The following is a 26,689-nucleotide window of genomic DNA, read 5'->3' as shown; positions in this document are numbered from 1 at the left end:
AGGAAGGAGGCCGTGGCGGCCTTGGAGACCCAAAGAGCTCCAGAAGCACGTCCTAGCATAGGCACCAATGTGCCGTGGAATACATACTTGCACTTCTGGCAAAACAGGGCACCGGGCCCATTTATACCTGTCACCCAAACAACAAAAAGAAGCGTCAGACCATGGTGCAGTTGCGGTGACAAGACACCAAAGGGCAGGGACTGGAGGAGAGTAACTAAGGGGCAGGGACAAACACTGCACTGGCCCACTGCCCTGGGAGACTGTCCAGGTCAGGGCACAAGGAAGAGAGGCATAGTACAGCAGAGAGACCCCAAGTCCGGAAGAGCTGTGAATCCAGGGAAGCTAAAGCAGCAGGGGTCTATAGGGCAGCCCGCCAGAGACAGCTGTCCGGGGTGAGCCCCACAGTTAGCCCAAGACGGAGCATCGCTCCAACCCAACTAACATCGCAAATGCAAGACCCAAGAGTAAACTTCCCACACAATTTAAACCTATCTCAGAGTAAAGCTCAAAAAGATTTACAAGACACAGAAAGGCCCAGGACCCAACATTTCACTGTGCCTGGCATCTAGTCAAAGATGACCAGACGTGCAAAGAGGTAGCAATCTGTGATCCATAATGAAGAGTACAACCAAGCAATCAAAAATGACCTAGAATGGACAGGATTTTAGAATTAGCAGAGAATGGCATCAGAATTCATCACAACGGTATATTCCATGTGCTCAAACACTTAAGTAGAGACACAGAAGATCCAAAAAGAGACCCAGGTCAGACTTAGAGACGGAACTACCATGTAGTGATGACAGAACGTGAGCAGGGCTGACAGCCTGGACACTGCAGAGGATAGGATTCAAGGCCTGAAAACAAGAGCGGTGCGAGACCAGACAGAACATGAGAAAAACACCCAGAGGAGCCTCAGGGAGCCCCGTACAGGACACCCCAAGCACCCAAATATGCAGCTAACTAGAGTCCCTTTAGGAGGAAGAAAAACCAGTGGGCAGGGCCAGAAAGGATATCTGAGGAAATAATGGCCCCAAATTTCACAAACTTTAAGAAAACTATTAAGCCAGAGGTCTTAGTTCAACAAAATGAAGCACAAGAAACCTAAGGAAAGTTACCCTGAGGCACATTAAAATCAAATCACTCAAAACCAATAAAGTGTCCAGAAGCCAGAGAAAATAAAGGAACAATCTGGAAAACTATAGGGAGTTACATGGGAGATGAGCATAAAGGACTGCCCCAAAACAACACTGACACCCAAATCACAGCACATTTCAAGGACATAAAAATGGAGTATGGAATAAACAAGGTCTAAAAAAGAGAAAAAGGAAAATTATTTGAATTATCATTATTATTAGAATTGAAATTATTTTTCATCCCCAGTGTTACTATTTAGAAAACAACTTATTTTTAATTCTAAGTCTGTCTTTGCCGTCCCTTGGTATAATCAGATGAGCTCACAGAAATCTGAGGGAAAGCTGCTGGTGTGTTTTGCAGGTGGCATCGCTCCCCCAAGCTGTGTGTGGGGCTCAGGCCCCCCAGAGCCAGAGACGGCACGTGTCCTTGCATGTCCCGTGTGTGCACGGTGGCAAGACTGCGTCTGGTAGGGGCACCCGCCACAAATCCATAAGCATCAGGTCGTGGGTCTATACCCTGATCTTGCCACTTGGGCCCCTGGACAGGCTTCCCCCAAGCTGGGTGGCGTGTCTGGCCAGAGGGGGTCCCAGCCCTCCCCGTGTAGGGACTGGCCAAGGAGACTCCTCACACACAGGTGTCCATGTGCAAAGAAAATCCTGGGGGCTTCCGCCATGCACTTTCATTGAGAAGACCAGGAAGGAAGACTGAGTATTTAAGCAGAAGAGGCTCCCAGAGCCCTGATGGGGGATCGGGGAAGCCAAAACCATGGCTGCAACAGGCCTTTGTCATCAACAGCAAAAGAGATCAAAGCGGAACAGCAGGCAAGGAGGGGGGGAAGCAAGTGCTCTTTACCCATAAAGACAAAGACAAGAAGCGGCAACGCGCAGTCACTCCTGCCCCAGATACAAGATGTTGGGAGATGAAGTTACTACACACACCTCTAAAAAAGAAGAAATATAAGGCTATCCCTGTTTTCAGAACTATCAGGACCCCTAATGCCAACACTTACTAGACTTGGACTTCATTATTTACTTTCCCATCTGGGGATGAATGCACCAGGGGATAAATTCACCAGCTGCCACAGGAGAACAACTATTTCTATGTATGTGGAAGTCATAATAAAAAGATAACAAGAGAAAAGGAACCATGCTCCTAGAAAATGAAAAAATACAAAAACAAAAGTAAAAAAGACAAAAGTCATCTGAATTCCAAAAAAAACACCAAAGTTTTAGTATTTTAAAAATCTCATATATAGGGCGCCTGGGTGGCTCAGTGGGTTAAGCCGCTGCCTTCGGCTCAGGTCATGATCTCAGGGTCCTGGGATCGAGTCCCGCGTCGGGCTCTCTGCTCAGCAGGGAGCCTGCTTCCATCTCTCTCTCTCTCTCTGCCTGCCTCTCCATCTACTTGTGATCTCTATCAAATAAAAAAAAAAATCTCATATATATCATTCAAAGTTAGATATCTAACATTCTAACATTCAAAGTTAAACTGTACTGTACTTCCCATTTTGCCACAAGATGTTATTGCACACAGACCACAGGCCACAAGATACCTGTCGGTAAGAGAGACGAAAAGCAATGGGTCGCCAGGACCAAGGACCCTATAGGGAAGAGCCCCATGCCTGCAGACGCGTAGTAGGTCTCCCCAGGAAGGCTGGATCAGGAACAGCTCTGACAAGTCTCACTCTGAGGGACAACTGAGCATCAGTTGCAACAGCACAATATCCAGCCATAAAAAAAAGTTCATGCACTAAACAGACATGAAAAAACCACAAGAGAGAACTGAAAAGAAACGGAATACCGTATGTAATCACAAAAAAGTAGGTGTGCTTATGAGCCAAGAGAAAGACTGAGAGAAACAAAAACAAACAAATTTCACCAGCATACGGTACTTTGCTTGACAGACATGTTTAAAGGGGGAGCAACCCATCAGAAGAAGGTAAGACGCCCCCAGAGCTGGTAGGTGGATACACAGTCAAAGCCCTGGGGTGTGGACACTTGAGACAAGCGCTCACCACACAACTCCTGGAACTCTCATGTGTCCAAGCACCAGCTTGTCAGACGATGGTAGGGCACACAGGGCTTGGGGCTGCGGCAAAGGAGCGTCTACCACTGCTCTGCGGCTTCCCACAGCCCAAAGGAGCCAGCTCTGTACCCTCACCACATTTGTTGTCACCCTTTCCGCTTGCAAAGACCAATAAGAACACAAAGGGACTGTCAGCACAGTTTAAACCCACTCATATTCTAGAATAAGCTGGGTCTAAGCTAATGCACAGAAAGCAACTGAAAAGAGGAGAGAGGCAGAACACCTCCAGCCTGAGGCTAAGACAAGCATCAGAGTCCAAAGCTACAACATGGTGCAGAGGGTGAGGGGGACACACGCAGAAGCTTCTCAAGCCACTAATGCCTTCTGAACGTGCCTAACTGCTGGCATTCCAGCTGTACAGGTCCTCATGTTGGCAGCTACAGCTCAATGACAAGAAACCAAACACCCACCTTCCCAATGTCCTGCAGCGTTGCCAGCTCCAGGATCTGAGAGAGAACATCCAAGGCAGAGCGCAGAAAGCCTCCAAACTTTTCAGTGCTGTTCTGAAGATCCAAGGTAACCTTGGGAAGGTGGAGGAAAAGAACACAGGATTACTTGCACCATCCCGTCTGTCACGTGCAACAAAGACATGCGCTGTCCATGTGGTGGGAGGTGTCCTACTCTGCAACCCTACACATGTGCCATGAGGGCTATCTGTTTGCGGTCAGCGCTGGGAAAATGCCTCAGAAAGGAAACACCTCTTCCAGATAGCTGTATAAAACTGGCATCTTTCAGAAGCATCTTCCAACTTACATCGATGCTATTGAAAGAAAGAATTTCTGATCTTCTATCATGAGGGGGGAAAAATGTAAATGTCCATTATAACCAGCATCTGATAAGCACGAGATCAAAAAATAAAAAATACACAACTTGTTCTAAATATATTAGTATCCCTGAGGAATCATTATCAAATCCAGAAACCGCCTTTCAGCCTGGCTATGGCAAAATATTAAATTCATCTTAAGAAGGATTAAATTAGGATTCTAAAGGGCCCAGTTGAATTCAGTTATGCAACTCCCCTACTTAACAGCCTAAGAGAAGGGGTCAGCTCCAAAGACAAAACATGGAACAAGGGCCAGGAGGGGAGAGATCAACTATGAAAATAAAAACCAGCAAAAACGCTGCAACAGAGAAAATAATCTGCTCCATGAACTCAAATATAGCCCCTCATGAGAGAGAAAGCACTCCTGGGCCATGGGGGAGGGCGGCAGGCGAGACACACATGGAAGACAACCACTGGGCAGGCCCGAGTCCCGTGGCTGCTCTGTGTCACCAGGAGGGGCCTTTCCAACAATCTGAGGAAGGACAAGTAGAGCCACATCCCACAGGGGCAGGACAGAAGGTGCTCACCTCCAGCAGGCAGGGCAGGGCAAGGGGGCGAGGGGCAAGCACACAGGAAGGCCAAGCTTGAAGAACAGAGGTGACACCAGGCCACAGGACATGGAAGGGGGCTGAGAACGGAGCCAGAGTGGAGGGCCACAGACATGGCCACTCAGGAGGAGGAATGAAGATGAAGAGACCTTGTGACGAATCTCACATGTGCCAGGCACTCCAAACACGCCAACAAGGCGGGCGTCCGAGATACTGGGGGGTCACGGTGCATGGGGTATAGCTTGAAGCCCAGGACTTCCCAGAGGGGAAATGCACTTGATCTTAGCCAAAAGGCCAAGAAGTGACCCAGAGGGGAAATGATAAGGATGGAATAGATGCCAGGAGCATCAACAGGGTCCCAAGACCAGAGACAGGAGTTGAAAACAGGCAGAAAAAAACACTTTCTCTCTGCAGGATTTCCATCGTACCCCCTGCCACTTGGGTGGGTGACAGGAGAAACACAGACTAAAGAGAGCCTCTGAATCTGCTGCAAACATAGCTGAAGATTTGTACCTTTCAAAATCATCAATATTCTTCAGAAAAGAAGCCAGATGAGGTTTATATACGGTTTTCAACAAAACTGAGAAATATCAATCAGTAACAAAAGATGATGACCATCTGGGGACATATTTATCAAGAAATATATAAAATCTATGTGAAATAATCTTCAAAAATTCTTTTTAAAAATTCTTTAAACTTTACGTACATCTGAGGCACATACAAGAACGTTTCAATAAACAAAAAAGCATTTGGACAGGTGTATTTCACATCTCAATATTGGTTCTCTCTGAATTAATCTATAAATTTAACATGACCCCAGTGGAAATATTCTCAGGATCCTTTGGAACTAGATGAGCTTATTCTAGTGCACAAATACAAAAATAAAGGAACATCAAGAAAAGATTCTAAAGCAGAATAGGGGAACTGACTGCCTCAAAGATGTACTCCAGAGCTACATAATGGGTATGCATGCTTCTAACAGAGGAACAGATGGACAGACTAATGTCACCAAATAGTAGATGAAATACAGACCCACGAGAATTCAGCATCTGGAAAAGGCTGTGTTTCAGATTAGTTAGTGCAGGAGAAATGGCTCACTAGGGAAACAGTGCTGGGGGCAACTAAGCAGGTAGCTCACCAGTGAAAAGCCCTAAGAGAAACACGGGAGATTTTTCCTTCATTGTCTCAGCATGAGAAAGCCGAAACACACCTGTGCAGAAGAGTGGACAAGCAGAATGCTCTCCCTCCAGACACCTGTCTGTAAGGTTGGCCCTCGGGAGTGTCTGCACACCTGGCCCGTCGGCAGGCCCTACACTGCTGGCGGGGTTCCCTGGGCCTGGACTATGGCAATGAAGCCCTCGTTTTTAGCTGCACACCTATATTCCTCTGTGAGCCCGTGGTTTTGCTTCATGTCAGGCAGAGAAGCCTCTGTGGTTTGGGGACAAGTGTGGGGGAGACAGAGCACAGCAAGCCTGCACCTGGATTCCTGCAGACCACGCCCGTGCGTCCTTCCCACACGGTGATAAAAAAAAGTCCCAGCTATGAGAATGTGTACACACCAAGGCCCGAGGCCTGCCAGCCCGTACTGGACTGTGAGGCAGCCCGGGATGCCCAGACACAGCACGGCTAAACCCAGAGATCACTGCTCCCATGCTTATGTGATGAGAGCTACCATAATCAAAGCTGAAAGACAAACTGGGAGAAACTACTGATTCACAGGGACTTCCTTGTACGCCCATCTATGTACGTACACAAGCGATCAATCTTAAGAAAGACACCATGATCGATTAGAAAATTGTGTGCATATTTTCACAAAAGGAGCCGCACCTTGTAGTTGGCGTGAGTAGCTTTCAGGACGTCGTGCAATTTGAGGTATGAAGGAAGGTGACAGAAACTCCCCAACGATGAGGACTTATTTGCTGTAACAGGCCCTGGGGCATCAGATTGTCGAGAGGCTTTAAAACACACAAAATACACGTTGAGCTCAAAAGTACACACTTGCCAAGTTAAAGAGATTACCGGCAATAACAATTTTTTAAATGTATGATAACAGAATAAATTCAAATTCTTCCTCTGACTTTTTAATTACTCAGAAGTAACAAGGAATTGACATAAGGATAAACAGAGTCTGAGTATCTCCCCCAAAACAATGAGGTGAGATGAGAAAAAAGAAGAGCAGCAGCATGCTACCATCTGGCACAGTTTGGCTGCCTGGCTGCGCATCAAAGGAGCCGCAAGCCAGTGGCCTCTAGCCCCACATGGGCCCTAGCACCTGCGGCTCCCAGTGGCACGGTGGGGCTAAGCCCAGCCAAAGTGACCAGGAGCCCCGGACGCCAACAGCGTGCTTCCAGACTGAAGATGGCAAGTAGACCGTCATGAAATGCCAAGCACTAAGTAAAACTGTTCTCAAAATTTAAAGATTATTGACTCGCAGCCCTCTCTTTAATCCACTGAAGATGATCAGTGACATACGACATTTGTCAAGTTCAGAAGTTTTCAAAGCTGGTAAAGCTTCCTGCAGTGCCCTGTCAGTCCTCAGAAAGGAGCACTTTTCGAAAGCCTTAACGTCATGTGTCTCCTGGGAGGATCATGAATGACCCCCAAGCGCCGTGAGATGTGCCAACGGGTCTGGTGGGAGTGCGACAGCACAGGTCAGTCACCTCTCACCCTGCCTAGGCCTTCCTGTGCCCATTCACGGCCGGTCCAGAAGTCACAGGGCCCCATGCAAACGTCGGCCCCTCCCAGGGGTGGCTACCCCGCCACACATCTAAGTTTGTCGGGTTCCTCTCACTCAGATGATTGTTCCCCACGTCGGCACTTTAGGCTTTAATCTTCACATGTCAGGACAAACTCTTTCATCCACTAGCTCTGTTCCTGGCTATCCACACATACCTCCCTGACTGAAATTGTAAATGGAAAGAGGGAGAAGCGGGACAGGGAGGACAGCAGGCAGGACAGCTTGCTGGGGGCCAGTGGCCCACAGACCACCACGGCCACGTGTCAGCCAGTGACACAGAGTGATGCCAAGACGGGAACGTGGTCCACACACATTTAGGAATTAATATTTAACATCTGAAACCAAACCAGGGAAACGCCTTCTCTGGCTTCACTGCCGTGAACTTTATTTCTAAAAACTACCAAGCTATTAAATTAAGCTGGGCGTGAATGTGATCTCGCTGATATGCAGGCGCCCCAGCCCCAGCCCTCCCCGTCGTCATTTCATACCTGGACTGGCTTCACTGCCTTTCTTGGGGCTCAAGGGCACAGAGGCTGGCTCTCCGGGTTCTTTCTCCTTTCCCTTCCGTCGGATGGGACTCAAAGATGGAGGGTTTGTCAGAGATGGCAAGGCTGCCTATAATAAAAACAAAGAGTCCATGAAGGGCGCCCAACCAACACGGAAACTGAAAGTCACACACAAGACTTCCCATTTCTTAAGCACAGCTACATATGATCATTTTTCTCTGTGAGTCCTCATTCACAGAATTCAGACACAGTCCACAGAGCACCTGCTGTAGCCCTCATAGCAATCACACTGGCAGGTATGGATCTAGAACCTTCTAACAGGTGCGCTGTGAGTGACCGAGGATGCAAGGCCCCTCAGAGAGCCAGGTGGGGCCCACTGCCCCCAGCAGCAAGCAGCCAGGGCACTCTGCGGGAGGCAGGATGTGACAAATGTATGAAGCAACGCTGTAAACCCGTTCTTCAAATGAGAAAATGGGTTCAGAGACGAAGTAACTTCTTGAACACTAAAGCTAACAAGTCACCCAGCTCAGTGTCCACAGACCCTGTACACAGGGCAGAGGACGTGCTGTGGGGGCGCTGGCATGGGGGCATGGTGAGGACCCCAGGGAAGGGACGTGCCCGGCAGGCCCCAGCTCTGCTCCTCTCTCCATGGTCTCAGAGAAGCGGATGGAATGGGACAAACGGCTGCCACAGGAGAGCAGACTGAAGGCAGCAGGGACAGACAGACCAGCCAGGACAGGGGCTGCTGCATCTGGAGCACCTGCCAAGGGAGGGGAGACAAACGCAAGGGATCGCACAGTCCCTTCCTGTGAAATGTCTGGGATGGGCAGGTCTATAGAAACAACAAGCAGCTGGTGGCCACCTGGAGCTGGGGGGCATGGGAGGTGTGGGGGGCAGTGACACCTAAATGGCATAGCATTCCTTCCCAGGCTCTCAATGGATTGTGGTGATGGCCACATGATTGTGGGCACAGGAAAACCCACGCAATCCTATGCTTCGAACTGATGAGCTATAGGGCACAGGAACTGCGCTGCAACTGAGGATATGAAGAATACCGTCTGAAGCAGGAGGAGGGAAAGAGAGGGGGCGGAATGTCCACCAGGCCGCCAAGTGGCACCAGAATGGGGAAGCCCATGCACAGACGCGCGTACATGCTCAGCTACGTATGATCTGCATGTGCATGCGTCTGTGTAGACACTGGTGCGCATGTGCGTAGGGTCTGCAGGACGTTTAGCAGGGAAAACTCAGGACCTGACAAGGAACAGTGAGGAGCTAGGAGACTTCCATGCTCCCAGCTAACAGAGCACAAAGTGAGGGGAGTGTGCGTGCAGGGGTGAAGCCAAGCAGTCCAGACTCATGTCTGAGATCTGCGGGCCATCCCAGCAGAGGCGTCACGTCTCTGCAGATGCACCACGACGGAGCCAGGGCCTCCGACATGTGACCATCTGCACTGCTCACCCGTACTGAGCCACGGTCCACACGTGGTCACTTCCACATAATGACAAACAAAATTAGCAGCTCAGCACTTCAGCTGCACTGGCCACATTTCAAGTGTTCACTCGCCACGTGTGGTTAGCAGCTGCCGCCCAGGCTGGCTGAGACACACGCGTTCCCATTGCTGCAGAGCCACACTGGAGGGCACCTGCCCAGGAGTATCGAGACAGAAGGCAACCTAGGACAGAGCCTAGAGGCTCTCTGAGGTGGGCAGAGAGATGAAACCAGGGTAGAGAAAGACTAGAGACAACCTGGAGGCCAGAAGGAGCACCCGTGTCAGGACCAGCGTGGCGGCTCCAAGGGTGTGGAGCAGCAGTTGAGACAGGACCCAAGAGGCACCCACAAGACTCAAAAACTGATCTTGGCAGGAAGCACAGCTCTGGAGAATAGTGGCCGAAAGCCGACCTGCCGGGTTTAAGAATCGGGGGCCAGAGTTGCGGATTGCGTCCAGGCTGGTGCTGGGGCAGCAGGAGGCACTAAGGTGTTAAGTGGGGAGACTCTTTAGAAAAGTCTGTAGTGATGGGGAGACCAAATGGCCACTAAGGGAGAACATGATGTTCAAAGAGGTTTTTCGTGGTGGAAGTAACTTCAGGTGGAAAATACGGGAAAGCAAAGAACTGGGTCTGATTAGAAGTGAACTCATCTATCTGAAGTTCACTGTGCAAACGGTTTGCCATTTGTTCTGAAGTTCATTCTGTGGAACTATGCTTCTTATAGAAGCAGAATGGCCTGTGGACGTCCCAGGACATGGCAATGTCAATTTTTTTTTTTTTTTAATTTGAGAGAGATGCAGTGAGAGAGAACATGAGCGAGGAGGTGGTCAGAGAGAGAAGCAGACTCCCGGTGGAGCCGGGAGCCCGATACGGGACTCGATCCCGGGACTCCAGGATCATGACCTGAGCCGAAGGCAGTCGTCCAACCAACTGAGCCACCCAGGCGTCCCGGCAACGTCAATTCTGAGCTTATTCGGCCACTGCCGAAAGCCTACAGACGCAGCTAGTTCTTTCCCTCTTAGAGGCGACAGTAAACAAGGATGGTAATGAAAAAGCTACAAATTGGAGGACAAGTTTTGGTGTTAAATTTATGGTTACCCTGGGAGCAATTTTGTTCATTTAGAGCAAAAGAGATTAAGGAAGAGGTAGATGAGTGAGCGAAGGCAGGTCTGGCGCCCATGGGGTCACCAAGGCTGCACTGATGCAGCTGCCCAGCCTGCAGTTACCTTTATTGCTGGTCCGGGAGCCACGTCGTCCAAGACGTGAGCACAGATATTAATCACCTTCAGCAGGTGCGAGAAAAGCTGTTCCACCATGGGCACCAGGGTCCGGTCACCCAGAGCTGGCCAGACCTCTTCCTGCTTGGCAGTTGGTGGGCTGACCTCTTCTTCGGAGGTCCATGAACTTCTCAGAGATTTGGGGGCACTGGCTGTGATACGGTACAAGGAGGGGTAGAGAAATCACCAGGGAAGCTGAGTCACTGAGACCCGCCCCCTTTGAGTTTGCTGGACAGCTCCACTGTGTGGTCACCTACTCCCTCCAACTGCAAATGGACTTGCATGAATGTCACCCCCAGATGCACACCCAACCCTGATGTGCCAATCACCCCAGGCCCTCTGGACCTTTACAGCCAAAGTTCCACTGGTGGCCACCGCCTACTGCTCCTGCCCTTCAGAGTCTTCCCCCCGCCAGCCCACAGACGGGATCTCGTTGAGACTCTCTCTCTTGCCTCGACCGTGCCATGAACCTTCCAAGTGGGTTTCCCTACCTTGTCCTCCAAGCCACACTCAGGCCCGCGGAGGGACCCTGCCCTGGGCTAGGCTGTGAGGCAATTCTGTGACCTCCCACAGCAAACACACAGTCCTCCGTAATGAACCAGCACCCCACACCCACCAAGTTCAGGGCCCTCCTTCCTCACGGCCCACACTCTCCATCCCGGACCTCACCTGACATCCCAGACAACTCACAGTCCTCAGATGTCACACAACTTTTCATGTCTCCATACCTTCGAACAGGCTATGCCCTCCACCTGGGGTGCCCTTTCCTGCCAGCCCCTAAGACCTGCCTTCTGTGCTGGGCACCCACAAGAGAGTGGCTATGGCCTCCTGGGACTGCCCCTGGACTACGTGTTTCCCCACTGACCCACAGCTGACTGGAGAACAGCCCACACAGCATGCTATCTTACAGCCATGGTGCCTGCTGAAATGAAATTAGAAATAATTTCACCTGTAGCCAACTAAGGGTCTGCACAGGGAAAGGCTTCTTCAAACTACTCAGTCAGAACAGCTGCCCATAACACACACCAGTTGGTCAAGTTGGATGCTCCAACTAGAGGATCAAACCATCGCTGGAGTAATTTCCCTCCGTGTGTTCATCACCCCACCCCCAGAAGGAACCCAAAAGCTCTAGACTGCAAGTCCCTGTTTCAGCTCAGCACCAGTACCTGCAAGCAAGTTTCCAGCTAAAATCAAAGCATCCTGATGGGCTGAGAGATCCAGTGGGAACCACGCTGACGAGAGCAAGGTGAGGATCATCGTGGCCATGCCAACAGTACAGCTCTTTCTCAACTCATCGGAGGCGCTCAGTGGGGGCACCCTGGAAGCAGACATGTTGCCAGGTGAAATGACAAAAATTTTAAATCAAACAGTCCTGCCTTCTTGAATGAACCAGGAAGAAGGCATGTCACTGTATGTTTTGTACTAGATCATAAAGTTACTTCACTATTGTTAACTAACATTCTGTCAGTAAAACACAGCTCCATGAAAACCACTGACAAAGGAAACCAGGCAGCAGATCTGATTAAAACCACTGAACTGTTTTTTATAACTTTTTTGCTTTCTCTGGATTTTGACTTAGCATATTTTACTCCAATGCCAAAGTTGCTCAGAGTCAGATCAAGGTGCTGAAGCTCTGACTGGAAACTGTAGTTGCTCAGTAACCACCGGTGGACAAAGGGAAGCAAGCACTCCGGACCAGCAATCCAGCCGCTCCACGCAAATGTTAGCCGACCACACGCTGACACACGCAAGACGTCTGTAGATGCTTCCAAACATGATGGGGAGTCACCAAAATGCTTCTCAGAAATCAGTACACATAATAAAAGCTTACTCCTCAGTACTGTAAGAGATTCGAAATTATTTCACAAATGCTATTAGGGCCATCTACTGGAAGAAAGTCATTTTTAAATAAAAACTGCTCAGATGAGCCTGACAGTTCCTATAGTCCATCAGGATTTTGTACAACGGGACACGTCTGATTTCAAACAAAGAATGTTCCTAAGTTTCTAGTACATAGTGTAGACATTTGGAGAGAATTAAACCAATCAGAAACATCTTGCCTGGGGCGCCTGGGTGGCTCAGTAGGTTAAAGCCTCTGCCTTCGGCTCAGGTCATGATCCCATGATCCCGGGGTCCTGGGATAGAGGCCTGCCTCAGGCTCTCTGCTCAGCAGGGAGCCTGCCTCCCCCTCTCTCTCTGCCTGCCTCTCTGCCTACCTGTGATCTCTGTCAAATAAATAAATAAAATCTTTAAAGAAAAAACCAAAAAAAAGGAAACATCTTGCCAGCATATGTGAATTCTCCAAAATGAACCTACAAATGACACCCTGAAACCCTCCAAGGCACTGAAGAGTGAGCATCTGACACCCATGAGAATCCCAGCAAATCTAGACTTCCCGAGAGCTTTATCCCTAGTTTCCCATACAGCTAACAGGGCAAAAGCAAGGATTCCACTGGGTGCTTTTTTCCAAAAGGTCACACTGATAAAAGATTTAAGAAAAAAAACAGGGGATTCCAACTATAATGTCTGTATCACCTGAGTATAGATAACAATATGCTGAGAAAAATACATACCCACAATGCCAACCTAAACTCCAAATGCAGACGGGAAAGGCTGTTGAAAGGAGACACAGAGCTTCACAGCACCCAAACTAAAGGAGAAAAGGACAATAACATCACACCCATGTACACAAAACATTTATTAAATTGAACGTTTCATCCTTCATAAAAAGTACAATAAACACATAAATGAGGTCTGTGTCTGACAATATCTGTCCTACCCTGGTATCAATTCATCCTTCCAAGACAGAGTGGGACAGGCAGAACACAGGCTCTAAGGAGAGCCCATTGTGTGCCATCAAGATAGGCCCGCAGCGGGCACAACCCTTCCCCTCCCTGCCTTAGTGCCCTTCCTCCCCGCCCCTGCTCTGCTCCTGCACCCAAGCTCACTGACATCCATCTCCTGACCTGACTGCAAGGACCACAAGGGCAGAGACCCTCATGTGTTTACATCCCAAGTCTAAAACAGTGCCCACCACATGAAGCCACAATAGATACAGTAAGTGAAGTTTATGATATTTTAAACAAATCAAAGGAAGACCAAACCAGAGAGGCCAAATAATATTTAGGTTTAAAAGACACTTATGTACTTAGGAGGATAGCCTAATTCTAATTATTGGCGTTTTCTACAACAGGCAAGCATTTCTTCCATCACATAAAACAATAAGGTTTAACCTAGTGATCCGCAAATTAACACTACTTTGTACAACAGTCTCTATTTCTGACTATGAAAGTTACCCTTGTTCATTTTAGAAAATTTGTAAATATCTGAAAAATATAAAGAAGGAAACAAAGATCACAATCCGAAAACTGGCCATTTTTAGCCAGTCACTCTCCTGAGTATGTAAGGAGGGTACATGCGTGGCAGGGACTTCTGCACAGAGATGGGATTACACACAGGCACACTCCAACCCCACCGCCCTGTAGCACTACACCGTCCCCGAAGCCCATGTCATCTACTGTGTAATAAATATGCTACTGTATGCAGAGTCTCATCAGAATCAGAACTTAATCATTGTGCATTCCTGGACATCACAGTCCTTTTCCAACGTCAGCGTCACAGGAAATGACACAGGTGAGTACGTTATACAAACACCTTTGCTGGCATTTCTGATTTCTTCCCCTAAGGGCCCATCACACATCACAGACTCAGTTATAGCAGAGGCATTCTGAACTTCTGACACATTACCAACTCTGATCATGGTAGTTTTTATTCTCACGTTTATGTCCTCCTGCACTGGTTGAGGTTTTTATACAAAGAGCACTATTACTTTAATAACCAGGAAAAAAAAATAGTGTACTTCTCCATTAGAATACACCAAGATTCTGCTCCAAGAAGCACCAGTTCTTAGCGAGCCCCACAAATGCGAGCTCTCATGTAGCAGCTCACCACGAAGAACCAACTGCCAGGACCACCCAGGGTCAACTTCGCCAAGGCCATCCAAGGAGACTTACGGTGAGTGCACGCGTGGTCGACGTGACCAGTTCACGGGAAACGGCCGCAATGACTCTGGAGAGGTTGTTTTCCACTGTGACGTCTGTCATGGTTGGCAGTAAGTTATAGCCTCTGTATATTCTAGTGAGAAAAACATGGAGACTTAAAATCTACTATTAAAGCTTACGATACTTCTAAAATTCAAAGGGCATTTCTAAGTTTGAGATTAAGACCTATGAGACATCCTAGCAGTCTTGACTTTGATGTGAAAGACAGACACGAAGTGAACCTGGGCACTACAGTGGTCACAGGAAGTCCTCTCCAGGCCCTGGCCCACCCTGAACACCCACATCCCGGCGCCCCCCCAGCATCCCCCACCGCTCCCCACCACAGCCTCGCAGCCACCTCTCTACACTTTAAGCCACCTCTTCAAACTTTAAGTCAAAAACCTCCTTGAAGCTGGTCCTGATTCCCTGAAAGATGAAAGTGCCCTTCCCAACATCGCCCTCACAGCACACCCCAATGGCAGCCACTTGCTGAGGTCCCGCATGGACTCTGAGTCCCTGCCTTGGTTACCAGCGGCGCCTGAGCAGAACCAGCGCTGGAGTCACTTCTGAATCTCCAGGTATCCTCAGAACCCAACAATAAAACTCAGAAGACTTCTTTTCTTCCTGCATCAATTCTCAGAGAGCGGGCAGTGAAGGTGCCAACGGCACTGCAGCCTGGCCACGGAGCTTTCTATGCAAGAACCAGGACAACACAGCCCGAGGCCAGAGGCCAGCCTGCATGTAAAACTGGAGAGACTTTCAAAGTTGGAGCAAGGAACCAATTCTAACACGATGCTAGACTCATCTCTGCTGGCATTTCCTGAGATGATGCTCAGCAACAGCGACTTACCCTAAGCTTGTCCAACTCCAGGTGAGATCCTCTCATACTGCTTTTGCAATCTTAAAGGAATATTTAGCCCGAATCTTCTCAGAGAAAAGAAAAGGCCACTTCTTAGATTTACATAAAGGGAATTCTCTGAGAAAATTATTTCCGTGTGTTTTTTAAAAGCAACCTTTACGTGAGAAGAGATGACAGCTATCGAGGGAAGAACTTCCACATCTGATTGGCTTGAGTTCCAAATCCGTAACAAAAGCAATCAAGCAAACATCTCAGACCTGATGTCCAAGCTTTTAAAAAAAAATTCCTACTAATAGAAAGGACAGCTACAAGTAAAACTCATTTTTAAATAACATTTAAAACACAAGGAGTTAAACCTGCATGACAGTCTTTTACGATCACTTCTGCAGCCTTCTTCGCAAACTAAGATCCATAAGACTGACTGATTCATTAAAGCATTTCTGGGTCAATGACTGCACAGTGCGTGCGCTGGTCCAAGAGCTGAAGAGAGCGGGCTGTGTGCGCCCATGGCAGCAGCCACTAAAAGCATCTCCCAGCCAACGTGAACAGCAGTAACTGCAGCGATCCACACTAGTGGATAGTCCTAAATAACACAGCCCAGGCCCCTGAAAGTTGAGGAGATGACAACCTCACCATACTATTCACCAGCAACACAAATGAAGCGAAAAAGTTACCGGACAGATTTCTAGAAAAGATACAGCCTAAGCGTCACACACAAAAATACACTTTGAGAACTCGTCTGGTAGTGAGTGGACTGGAAGATTCATGAAGTCTTGCTGTGACTATGCCAGAGCTTCCTAAATGAAGACAGGCGGCAAATCTCAGAAAGGACGGACACCCTACCAAAGGGGACCACCTACGCAAACGCCCTCACCTGACTCTACCTCTCTGGAAAGCACAATGCATCAAGAAAGCCCCCCATGACATCCCCGCACGCAGCGCGCATACCTGGTGATGGTGCTGACAGAGAAGTGAGATGGAGGCTGAGTCTCGTGCATGAGGAGCTTCAGGTAAACACTGCTTTGATCTCTCGCCACAGCCACGACGGGGTCGGCTTGTCCTTGGTCGCATTTATAGAACAGTTTCGGGACAAGCCTGAAACAGAAGTGGAGTGCATTCACTGACAGGGTCTGAGCCACACCTGCGCTGCACCACCCTCCTGTGTCGAGGTGGGGAGGCCTGAAACGCGGTCTAGCTGCAAACAGCTGCTCCCGCCTTGGGGGGGTCCCCCAGCCCAGCAGAGGGTGCTGCCAGTCCCAGGACCAACCGCCCACACACCAGTTACGACACCTCTGCCATAATCAGGTGCCGTACTTCCTTTCTGCCTGCCTTATGCTTTAGAAGCTTTCTCTACATACAATAAAAGGCTCAGATTTCAAGTTCTCCTTCTTATCCTCTTCAGCAAGACAAACAGGTACGTGTCTCCCCCATCCACGGAGAGTACCAAGCACAGAGCGGATCTGAACACCAGTAGCCGGCCTCTACTCGTTTCTGCAATTCTGCCTGCAAATCCATCCCACACACTCCCAGATGGCAAAGCTCCAGCAGAAGCCCCTCACAAATCTATACTCCACTCAAAAGCAGAGTACTGGAGTGCGTGGGGGGCTCAGTCATGATCTCAGGGTCCTGGGATCGAGCCCCGGGTTAGGCTCCCTGTTGAGCAGGAAGCCTGCTTCTCCCTCTGCCACTCCCCCTGCTTGTGTTCCCTCTCCCGCTGCATCTCTCAAATGAACATATAGTATCTTTAAAAAAAAATTTTTTTTAATGCAGAATACAGGCAACATTTCCTAAGAGAACAGAAGGGCCCATTTCTGCAATCGGCAGTGTGTGTTCTGCAGGAAGTGTGTTCATATGCTTTCGGACGGGGCTCATAACTCGTAGAAACAATCAACTACCTACTCACATTGGTCTGCAAACCCCAGTATCTTTAATAAAATCTCTCTTTTGTGGCGACCTGGTCATAAGCACAACTTCTTAAGGTAAAATAAATGGCTATCATTTGCAGAAAGAGGGAAAGGTTCAAAATCATTGTAGGCAAGTCACACTAATCCAGCTAAGTGCAAGAAAAAGTACACCTCACAAGTAATCAAAGAAATACGCAAATGACAATACTGAAAACAGAAAAGATACACATCAAAATAAAACCTTGGTTTTCAGTCATTTGATCACAGAGATTTTGATTTCCTCTTTTATATTTTCCCTAAACTTTGTTAAGTAAACATGTATTACTTCAAAAAGATGAGGTATTTTTCAGGACACCTGGGTGGCTCAGTCGGTTAAACATCTGTCTGCCTTCGGCTCAGGTCATGATCCCAGGGTCCTGGGATCAATTCCCACATGGAGCTCCCTGCTCGGTGAGCCTGCTTCTCCCTCTCTCTCTGCTTGCTGCTCCCCCTGCTGTACTCTCTCTCTCTATCAAATAAATAAATAAAAACTTAAAAAAAAAATACCAATGTCTGCTTCAACAACTGATACATACTTAACTTTTTTTTTTTAATCTTTTTTTGGTGAGAAGAATCGGGCACAATTATATTCTGGTCAATAAGAGACCAGTATGTTTCTGGAGAGCAATTTCACAGGAAGTACCAAAACCCATTAAAAAAAATCCACTTCTAGGGGCACCTGGGTGGCTCAGTCAGTTAAAGTGGCTACCTTCAGCTCTGGTCATGATCCTAGGGGCCTGAGATCAAGCCCCACGTGGGGTTCCCCGCTCACAGGAGAACCTGCTTCTCCCTCTTCCTCTGCCTTCTGCTCTGCCTACTGTACTCTCTCACTCTGTCAAATAAATAAATAGAATCTTAAAAACAAACAAACAAACAAACACCACTTCTAGGTACCAACCCCAAAAAATGAGAACATGTGTCCACACAATGTCTTGTGGGCAGATGTTCAGCCAGTACAATCCACAGTGGCCACAAAAGTGGAAGTAATATCAGCCATGCGGTGATGGGGTCATGGAAATGTTCTAAAACTGGGATTGTGGTGATGGTTACACAAATCTCTATGTTTACTACAAATCACTAAATCGTACACTTAAAATGGGTGAATGTGAAGGGACACAAAATCATACTTCAGTAAAGCTATGAAAAATTAAAAACAAAACAAAACAAAAAACCCCACAACACCAGAAAGCTTGGCCTAGTAACCAAACTTCCAGGAATTAATTCTCAGAAAAAAATGTATACATCAGCATTTATGTATAACAATATTCACAAGCATTATTCATTTTGTAAGTCATAGAAAACTTACTGTCCAACCAAATAATATTTACATAAAAGTTTATCACAACTACAGAATAAGACACTGGCCACTCACTATATTTCTTTTTCTGAAACAGTATGCGTGGCCTTCACCAATCTCACTCTGTAGGACATGTCATGTAATTCAGTGCAAACATACGAACATATCTGAATACAGGGGGCAGCTCCAGATATCATTGGCAGAATCAGGTATTTTTTGTTTTTTTGTTTTTTAGAAAAGTCTGATATCAGGAAGATGCGATAACATAGTACATGAAATGATCGGATCACTGAATTGCAAAATTGATCCCAATTTTGTAGAAGAGACTCATGCACAGGCAATACTCAACACATTCACAGTGATTGTCTCCATAGGCAGAGCCAAAGGAGATTTCTATGTTCTTTGTGCTCTTTCCTACATTCTAAACTTCTCACAATGAAAGCACATCACTTTTGGAGGCTAGCCCTGTTTTCACCCTCACTTTATTTATTATTTTTTTAAGATTTTATTTATTTATTTGACAGAGAGAGAGATCACAGGTAGGCAGAGAGTCAGGCAGAGAGAGAGAGGGAAGCAGGCTCCCCGCTGAGCAGGGATGCTGAGGCAGATGTGGGGCTCGATCCCAGGACCCAGAGACCATGACCTGAGCCGAAGGCAGTGGCTTAATCCACTGAGCCACCCAGGCGCCCCTCACCCTCACTTTAGACTCCTGGTCTTTTCTGATGCTTTCAGAGGAGCTGAAAGTGAGCGTCCAGGATCCGGGAATGCTGACCTACTCTCAGATAACCAAGCTCCCCTCCACCTACCACTTTGCACTTCCACCAAAGAGAGCAAAGAGAGAAAATGGGTGGTAGATACCTTATCAAGGCCGCTGCCGCAACATGCCGCACCCTGGGGTCCTCGTCCCCGAGCAGATAGATGACCACATCATGGAGCACTCGTTCTTGCAGTTTTAAAAGCTTCAGAGAGAAGAAAACAAAAACAGATACGACATCTGTCTTTAAGCCCATTTCATGTAAGATACTTTGGAAGGCCCCTGAGGGAATGCTCACGACCACTAGTCTTAAATTCACACACACAAGCATGACTGTCACAACCTGAATCGCAGGGTCAGTCTAGAACAGAGCATGCTCAGAGGAGACCCACACCCCTGAGAAGGCACGACTCCTGGAAGCTACGACATGGCCTCACAAAAATGAACTGCTTACCCCTGTGTAATGATGGGTCCCTCTGTGCAGGTTTTCTGCTTTTGCCTCCAAAAAGCTCACCAACCTAACAAAAGAACATTTTTAACATGAAACAATTTAGTGACTCCATGGACACCCACTGTCCACCTGCACAACCCTGACACGCAGGACACAGAGGGCGGCTCAGAGGGGGCTGGTCCTGCCGCCCAGAAGACCACAGAGGGAGCACGATCTCAGACCCATGGAAGGACCAAGGTTTTTAAGTAAGTGGACTTCATATTCCTCTCCTCATTTCAGACTTAGTAAACTGTTTTCTTCAAAATAAATACTAATAATCTCATACTGTGAGAGACTCCAAGGGGCCTCAGAGTAAGCTCAGCCACCAGGGGAGGGGCCTGCTGATTCCAGGGAGGGGCTGCACAGCCTCTGGCAGGTTCCTTACCCCTGGCCCAGGGTCCCTCCCAGTAGCCAAAGCTGAGAGCAACCCCTCATTCAGAGAGACATGCTGAGAGAGAAAGAAACTACCCACTAGCCGCTCAGGGGCACTAGCCCTGAGCCTGGCACACAGCAAGCACATTGTAACAGCTGCGTGGAAAACACCCAAACGCCTGGATAATAGAAGAAATTTCCCCTCCCAAAAGACATCTTAAGCCAAACTTGTTCTTAGAAAATGCAAAAGGTATCACGTTATTTTTTAATTGCAACAAAGTACAGATGAGCTGTGTGACCTAAGTTCGGTATAATGAGGATGTTCCTTTTGTCCACATGAGCAAGAGTGATGGCAGTCTGAGCTCTCCTGTACCCTCCATCCATGCCACTCAGGTGACTGAGACCACCAGAAAGACCTAATCCTCCACCTGTATTGTAAAACCCCAAGCACAAAGCAAGCTGAGGAGGAAAGCAGCATCAGCTCTCCATGCCACCCAGACTCCCAACTCACAGGTGACTTGACGACCATCATGAATGAACACCTGAAGCAATGACCCAGGTCTCTCAGTTCCTGGCCCGAACTCCTGAGCAGCTTTGGTTTACAGACCTAAGGAACCTGATTCATCACTCACCTAAAGTCAATCTCTGCAAGAGTCTCGAGAAGCTCTGTCCTCACCAGCCAGTAGGAGCTGTCCCTCAGAGTCAGCAAGTCGGTGACCAGTTGCAGCCCCAGTTCGCTGTGGCTGCTGCTGCAAAGACTCGTGACACAGTGCTGGAATACAAGGTCGCCATGTGATGGGGTCAGGCTCAGCGCCACCACTGCCTCCTGATGGTTCAGACAGCATGAGCATGCGTGGTGTTCCCATTTCCTCCTCCTCTCACCGTGGCAGGGATGCTGAACTTTCCCCAGGTCCCTCAGAAATGTCCTTAACTCGTTTAGCAATAAATATGTCCCTTCCCCATCACCGTATGTCCTCCTTCCTCCCACTGCTGTCTAAGTCAAGGCCTCTACTCCCAGACACCAATTTTGTGACCGCAGAGCAGGGGTAAACCTGTTCTAAAACAAGCCTCAGCAAAGGGGAGCCGGGCCCTTTGCTAAGCAGCCCTGTACTCCACAGCGGGCCCCCCCCCCCCCCCCCCCCCCCCCCCCCCACCCCCCGGCACAGGCCCTCTGGCTGTGCCCTCCCCTCCCCTCAGGGCACACAGCAGATGCGAGTGGACTCAAGGTCAGAGACCTGCTGTGCTCCCGCAGACAAAGAGCAACTGAAACCTGACAATCATCTGGAATTAAGGAACACTTCCTGCCATGACATTCTGAAAAGGGAAGGTATCCTATTCATGTGACAACTGTCAGGGTTTTCCTTTGATCTTTACTAGTTAACCATTAGTGTTGGTAACTGGCCAGCTGTGATTCACAGACCAGCTGATCTAAAAAGGTCTAGCACGCCACCGCGTCCAGACCGGGTGTGCTGCAGGGACACGGCACGGAGCTCACTGAACAACGTCGCAGCCCCCCGGCCCCCAACTCAGCACCCTGTGGGCCCAAGAGTGCCGGTGGGGTTTAATTCAACAGGTTTTACCCTCCATGTTGGCCAAGTGTATGTCTAAATAGACCCTTTACGAAAAGAAACATTTCGAACAAACACTTGGAGTACTGAAACTCCCGCGACACCCTAGGAAACAAACCTGACTGGTGACACCTGCTTTCTGCAGCGGCATGGCAGACACACACACGGCTGCTACTGTTTACAGCTTTGCAACGTCTATGACTATTTAGTATTAAGCCCGATTTTAGTTATAACAGTGGCAAAATCTGCTAATCAAAGAACTGACTTCCACAAAAGATGACACTTACCCTCACAGCTGTACAAGCCAACTTGCAAGTCACAGAAGATTCATCCTTCAAAGTTTTCTGCAGCAAAGGAATGCAGTCCACCAGAGAAAATGTATTTCCTGACCAGAAGAGCAAATAGTAAGTACCTTTACATAAACTTGAACTTGGGCATTCTACCTAGAAAATGCACTGAAAACTCTACCATTACCTGTCAAGGCTCTGACGGTGCCCATCCAGTCCCCCACTTGGAAGCGGGACCTGCTGAGGATGGAGGAGATGAGGGTCCCACAGAGAACAGCCGTGGCTCCTCTGACCTGGGGGTCTCCGTGATCAATGTAGTTCAGGATGTCTGACACATACTGCTCCTCTGTAGAGATAAATTGCCCAGCCACTATACAAGCCCCTACTATCAACTTTCTAACTCAGAACAAAAGCTTCATTCTCAGGAAAGAGGGAAAAAAAGAAAGGGGGGGGGGCAATCCAAATCTAGAAGAGACTTGAATATTAATAGCCATGAGCAGTAAAAAAAATACGGTGAGGTTTAAGGATTCTAGATTCATCACAGGTCTGCTATCACTTCAACACAACAGATGTTCTGGACTATAATTCCAGGTTGCCAACCAATAATAAAATTCCAAGATTTCACTTCCAAAAAAAAAAGATTAGAGAAATTCAAACTAGTCCACACTTACCTAATATGAATTCAAAAGCACAAGTGTGTCCCCTTGCCCAAGGAAAGGGGGAGAAGGCAGGAGGATAATTTTAGAAGTGTGGCTCCTCCCCCATCTACTCCACCATGAGAGTGGGTCCCAGAGCGTGTGCTACAGGAGCTGGATCTGCGGCTGCTCTGCTCGTCTCGGCTGCCACTTGTCTCTGAGTGTGAACATCTGGCATGGCTGAGTGTGACCCAAAGCAATTTTGATTATACACGATTTGTGCTTTTGGTAAAAATGCAGTATGTATGTAAAGTGGCTCTTATGTTCCCACTTATCTACTATCTCGTCACGTGTGTTTAAATGAAATGCTGCATCGACAGGGAGTCCAAAAAGCAAAAAGCACTATTTATGAGTTTTATATGGAGCTATAACACAGTTCAAAAATACCACAAATCAACTCAGAACACATATTACTCTAAACCACAACAGCCAAAAAAATGGTCTGAAGTAGTTTCCAAAGTACCGACTAAATGTGAGGGACAAGCCATGAACTTGTAACATACCAGGGTGCTCCATGGTGTCAAGAGGCACTTTATAAAGTTTGCTGAAGAAGGACTCGGGATGAAGGGCCACAGCAGCTCCCACACAGCTGAGCGCCAGTGCCTTCACACTGACCCTCACGTCCCTATCCGGAACCAACACTGCAAGGAAACCACTGAGATCACCTTCCAAGCAACCAACATTTAGTTTCCACAGAAACGAAACTAGACCCAGTAACCCTACTCCCCCAGCATCCCCTCCCTTCTCCCATCAGTCAGTGAAAGCCACCGTTGGGCCCAGACTCTACTCCCTCCCTCTGCTACAGCAATGAGGCATAAATCAGCCACGAGGTGACCTTAAGATGTCAGTATTTCCTTCAGGTCTGTACCTGCCTTTCTATACTTACCATTTTTCTCCCCAGTCAGCAAAAATGAAGCAGACAGAAGGCGGACACAATGGACAAGAGGAACAGAATCGTCATCGGTAGACTGCCCTATGTCACCTTTGATCCGGCAAGGCTACAACACAGAAAGCAACACTTGTTGGTCTTAGGATCAAGGAACCAGCACATTCACTCACTAGTGTGTTCAACAAACAGGTCCAGAGCACCAATTATGCCAGGCGCTGGGCACACAGAGATGCCCATCTTTGTCCTCACAGACCATGGTGGAGCCCAATCAGAGCAGTCAGAGGCAGCTGAGCCACAGGGTCACATGGGTGGTGGCAGCGATGAGCTCAAGGTGCAGTGAGGACATGCTGGAGAGAAGGCAGCTGGGAGCCGGCACTCAGGAGAGGTTGCTCAGGCAAGAACAGCATGAGCCACCATCTAGAGGACAAAGGGCAGCTACTCAGGCAGAGGCAAGAGCCCTACGAATGCCCAGAGCTGAGAGGGGGCAGACCTGGCTGGGGCAGGACCTGGAAGGAAGCACAGAGGCTGCAGGATGACTGGGCATCTACAGACGGACTAAGTTCGAAACTGTTCCCTGCCCTCAAGGAATTTAAAATTAACTGGGAAGAAAAGCCACTTACAGGTAAAAAGGTAAGCAATTCAGGGATATTTTACAAGCAATTCATCGGATAAAGTCAACAACAACAACAAAACCCAAACCTGATTAAAAACTAAGGGCTTGAACAGACATTTCTCCAAAGACAAAATACAATGGCCAGGAAGCATATGAAAAGATGTCCCACATCACTCATCATTAGGGAAATGTAAGTCAAAGCCACAGTGACATACAACCTCACTCCCAGTAGGATGGCTGCTCTCAAAAAAAGCCAGAAAATGACAAGCTTAGGTGAGGACCCACAAAAACCAGAACCCTGCGCGTGGCTGGTGGGAGCACAAACTGGTGTGGCCACTGTGGACAATGTGCGGAGGGTCCTCAAAAAAAACCTAAAACTAGAACTACCAGAGGACTCTGAAATTCCACTTCTGGGTGTCTATCCCAAAGAACCTAGAGCAGGGTCCTAAAGAGAAGCCTGCACCTCCAAGTTCACAGCAGCATCATTCACATCAACCAGAAGACAAGTAAACCCAAGGATCCATCAACGGATGAAGAGAACAAAATGGAGTCTGCACAGTGGAATATGCCTCAGCGTCAGAGAGGAAGGGAATCCTGACACATCCTACAATACAGATGAAGTCTGAGGACATTATACCCAGTTGACGTAAGCTAGTCACAAAAGAACAAATACCACATGGTTCCAACTGTAGGCCCGTCCTACAGTCCAGGGAGACACAAAGGAGATGGTGGGAGCCAAAGGCTGGGGAGAGGAAGGAATGGGGAGTTAGTGGCGAATGGGGACAGAGTTTCAGTCTGGGGAGAGGGAAAAGAGTTCTGGAGATGGAGGGTGGTGACAGCACTTACACCACCAGGGAGCGCACTTTGCACCGGTCACTCTGGCAAACTTTGTATGTATTTTATGTAAACAAACAAATGTATTATTCCACAAACAAAAACAAGACATGCTGCAAGACAAAGCATGACCATCAAATGATCGGCCCAAGAAATCAGGTGAGGTAGCAATCAGTATAAGACAAATCTGTCTGGGAAGGACTCTCAGGAGGCAGAACTTGAGCCAGTTCTCAAGGATCTGGGTAGTATCTGTAGAGGCAGAAAAGAGGAGCACACCTAGGAAGTGGTCACTACTTAAGGGGAAATAGGTGGGCAGAAGCTCAGAGATGGGAAAGCTAGAAGTAAGGCACACGGACAGGAGCCAGAGTAATCCTAAACACTCACAGAAGCTCAGAAGGCCAAGTGGTCTTCTGCCTAAACATCTCACCTTGTTTTCTTGATCTCCTGGTTCAGCAGCTTCATCTTTGGAGACAAATTTATCGATGCTGCTGTCAGAGGCCTGTCTGCTGTGGCCCATGCTTCTCAGTAAATGTGCTTGCTGAAGAGCTTCATAATCAGAGAAACTGAGATTGAGCGGCAAGTTTCCAATAAAAAAAACCCAATATTCATATTTATGCAAAGTCCACATGAAAGTACAGGATTTAGATCAAGAACAAGGACAGTAATTCCTCAACTGACCTTCCTTATTTGCTATTTACAACTCAGAAAACAAAAATACTCCAAGATTTCTTCTTGGAAATCTTGACAACTAAAAATCTTGACATCTAACCCTGCGATGTCAGGGTTGAAGAAAATATTTCCACAGTGCACTGCTGAGGTCCACCTACCAACTGAAGAGCTTCGGAAAGCATCTGCATCTTCATCTGGAAGGACACCTGTGGCTTCCTCATCCTCGTCCGGTGGCTGTCCGATCTGCATCCCCGAATACTGGCTGTCAGCACCGTCTAACACCTGCACAGTATGAGAGGGGCTGGTGAGGGCTCTGAAGGTACATCACCAAGGGACAGGCTCTCCGACATGGAAAGGCAAAGGCAAAAATCACACGGACCACATCTCTCGTACTCACACAAAGGTCATTTCCTGAAATGTGCAGAGAGGTGTGCGTGTCCATGATCAGCTTCCTTGATCACACATTGCTACTACATTACAAAAAGCTTTATGACTATAAAAATGCCAAAGAAATTCCAACCTGAAAATTTCTCTTTGTGATATTAACAAAAAAAAACCTGAACAAAAATCTTTACCTTCACAAGCAAGTTTTACAATAAGTCAACAATGAGAAAAATCTTTTTTTTTTTTTTTAAAGATTTTATTTATTTATTTGACAGACAGAGATCACAAGCAGGCAGAGAGGCAGGCAGAGAGAGAGGAGGAAGCAGGCTCCCTGCTGAGCAGAGAGCCCGATGCGGGACTCGATCCCAGGACCCTGAGATCATGACCTGAGCCGAAGG

At 48.0% G+C, this 26,689-nt stretch overlaps 1 protein-coding gene across 3 annotated transcripts in view; it reads right to left on the bottom strand.

Annotated features, from left to right (window-relative positions):
- The window catches only part of HTT (huntingtin), a 139,987-nt gene that overhangs the window by 63,944 nt on the left and 49,354 nt on the right, over positions 1 to 26,689 (bottom strand). For all 3 annotated transcript variants that reach the window (XM_059379949.1, XM_059379958.1, XM_059379968.1), the window contains 17 exons: positions 26,066 to 26,189; positions 25,666 to 25,784; positions 23,789 to 23,900; positions 23,406 to 23,543; positions 22,395 to 22,553; positions 22,208 to 22,305; positions 20,985 to 21,124; positions 19,945 to 20,008; positions 19,595 to 19,695; positions 16,445 to 16,591; positions 14,611 to 14,731; positions 13,171 to 13,247; positions 11,764 to 11,915; positions 10,547 to 10,749; positions 7,816 to 7,942; positions 6,418 to 6,545; positions 3,630 to 3,740 (listed from right to left, as the gene is read on the bottom strand). In XM_059379949.1, the coding sequence (XP_059235932.1) occupies positions 3,630 to 3,740; positions 6,418 to 6,545; positions 7,816 to 7,942; positions 10,547 to 10,749; positions 11,764 to 11,915; positions 13,171 to 13,247; positions 14,611 to 14,731; positions 16,445 to 16,591; positions 19,595 to 19,695; positions 19,945 to 20,008; positions 20,985 to 21,124; positions 22,208 to 22,305; positions 22,395 to 22,553; positions 23,406 to 23,543; positions 23,789 to 23,900; positions 25,666 to 25,784; positions 26,066 to 26,189 (2,121 nt within the window). The remainder of the gene's footprint in view (positions 1 to 3,629; positions 3,741 to 6,417; positions 6,546 to 7,815; positions 7,943 to 10,546; positions 10,750 to 11,763; positions 11,916 to 13,170; positions 13,248 to 14,610; positions 14,732 to 16,444; positions 16,592 to 19,594; positions 19,696 to 19,944; positions 20,009 to 20,984; positions 21,125 to 22,207; positions 22,306 to 22,394; positions 22,554 to 23,405; positions 23,544 to 23,788; positions 23,901 to 25,665; positions 25,785 to 26,065; positions 26,190 to 26,689) is intronic.

The sequence above is a fragment of the Mustela nigripes genome, chromosome 1 (assembly GCF_022355385.1).
Source record: "Mustela nigripes isolate SB6536 chromosome 1, MUSNIG.SB6536, whole genome shotgun sequence".
NCBI lineage: Eukaryota > Metazoa > Chordata > Mammalia > Carnivora > Mustelidae > Mustela > Mustela nigripes.
Note: the sequence above shows the minus strand (reverse complement) of the source record. Positions and strands in the feature narration are given on the sequence as shown.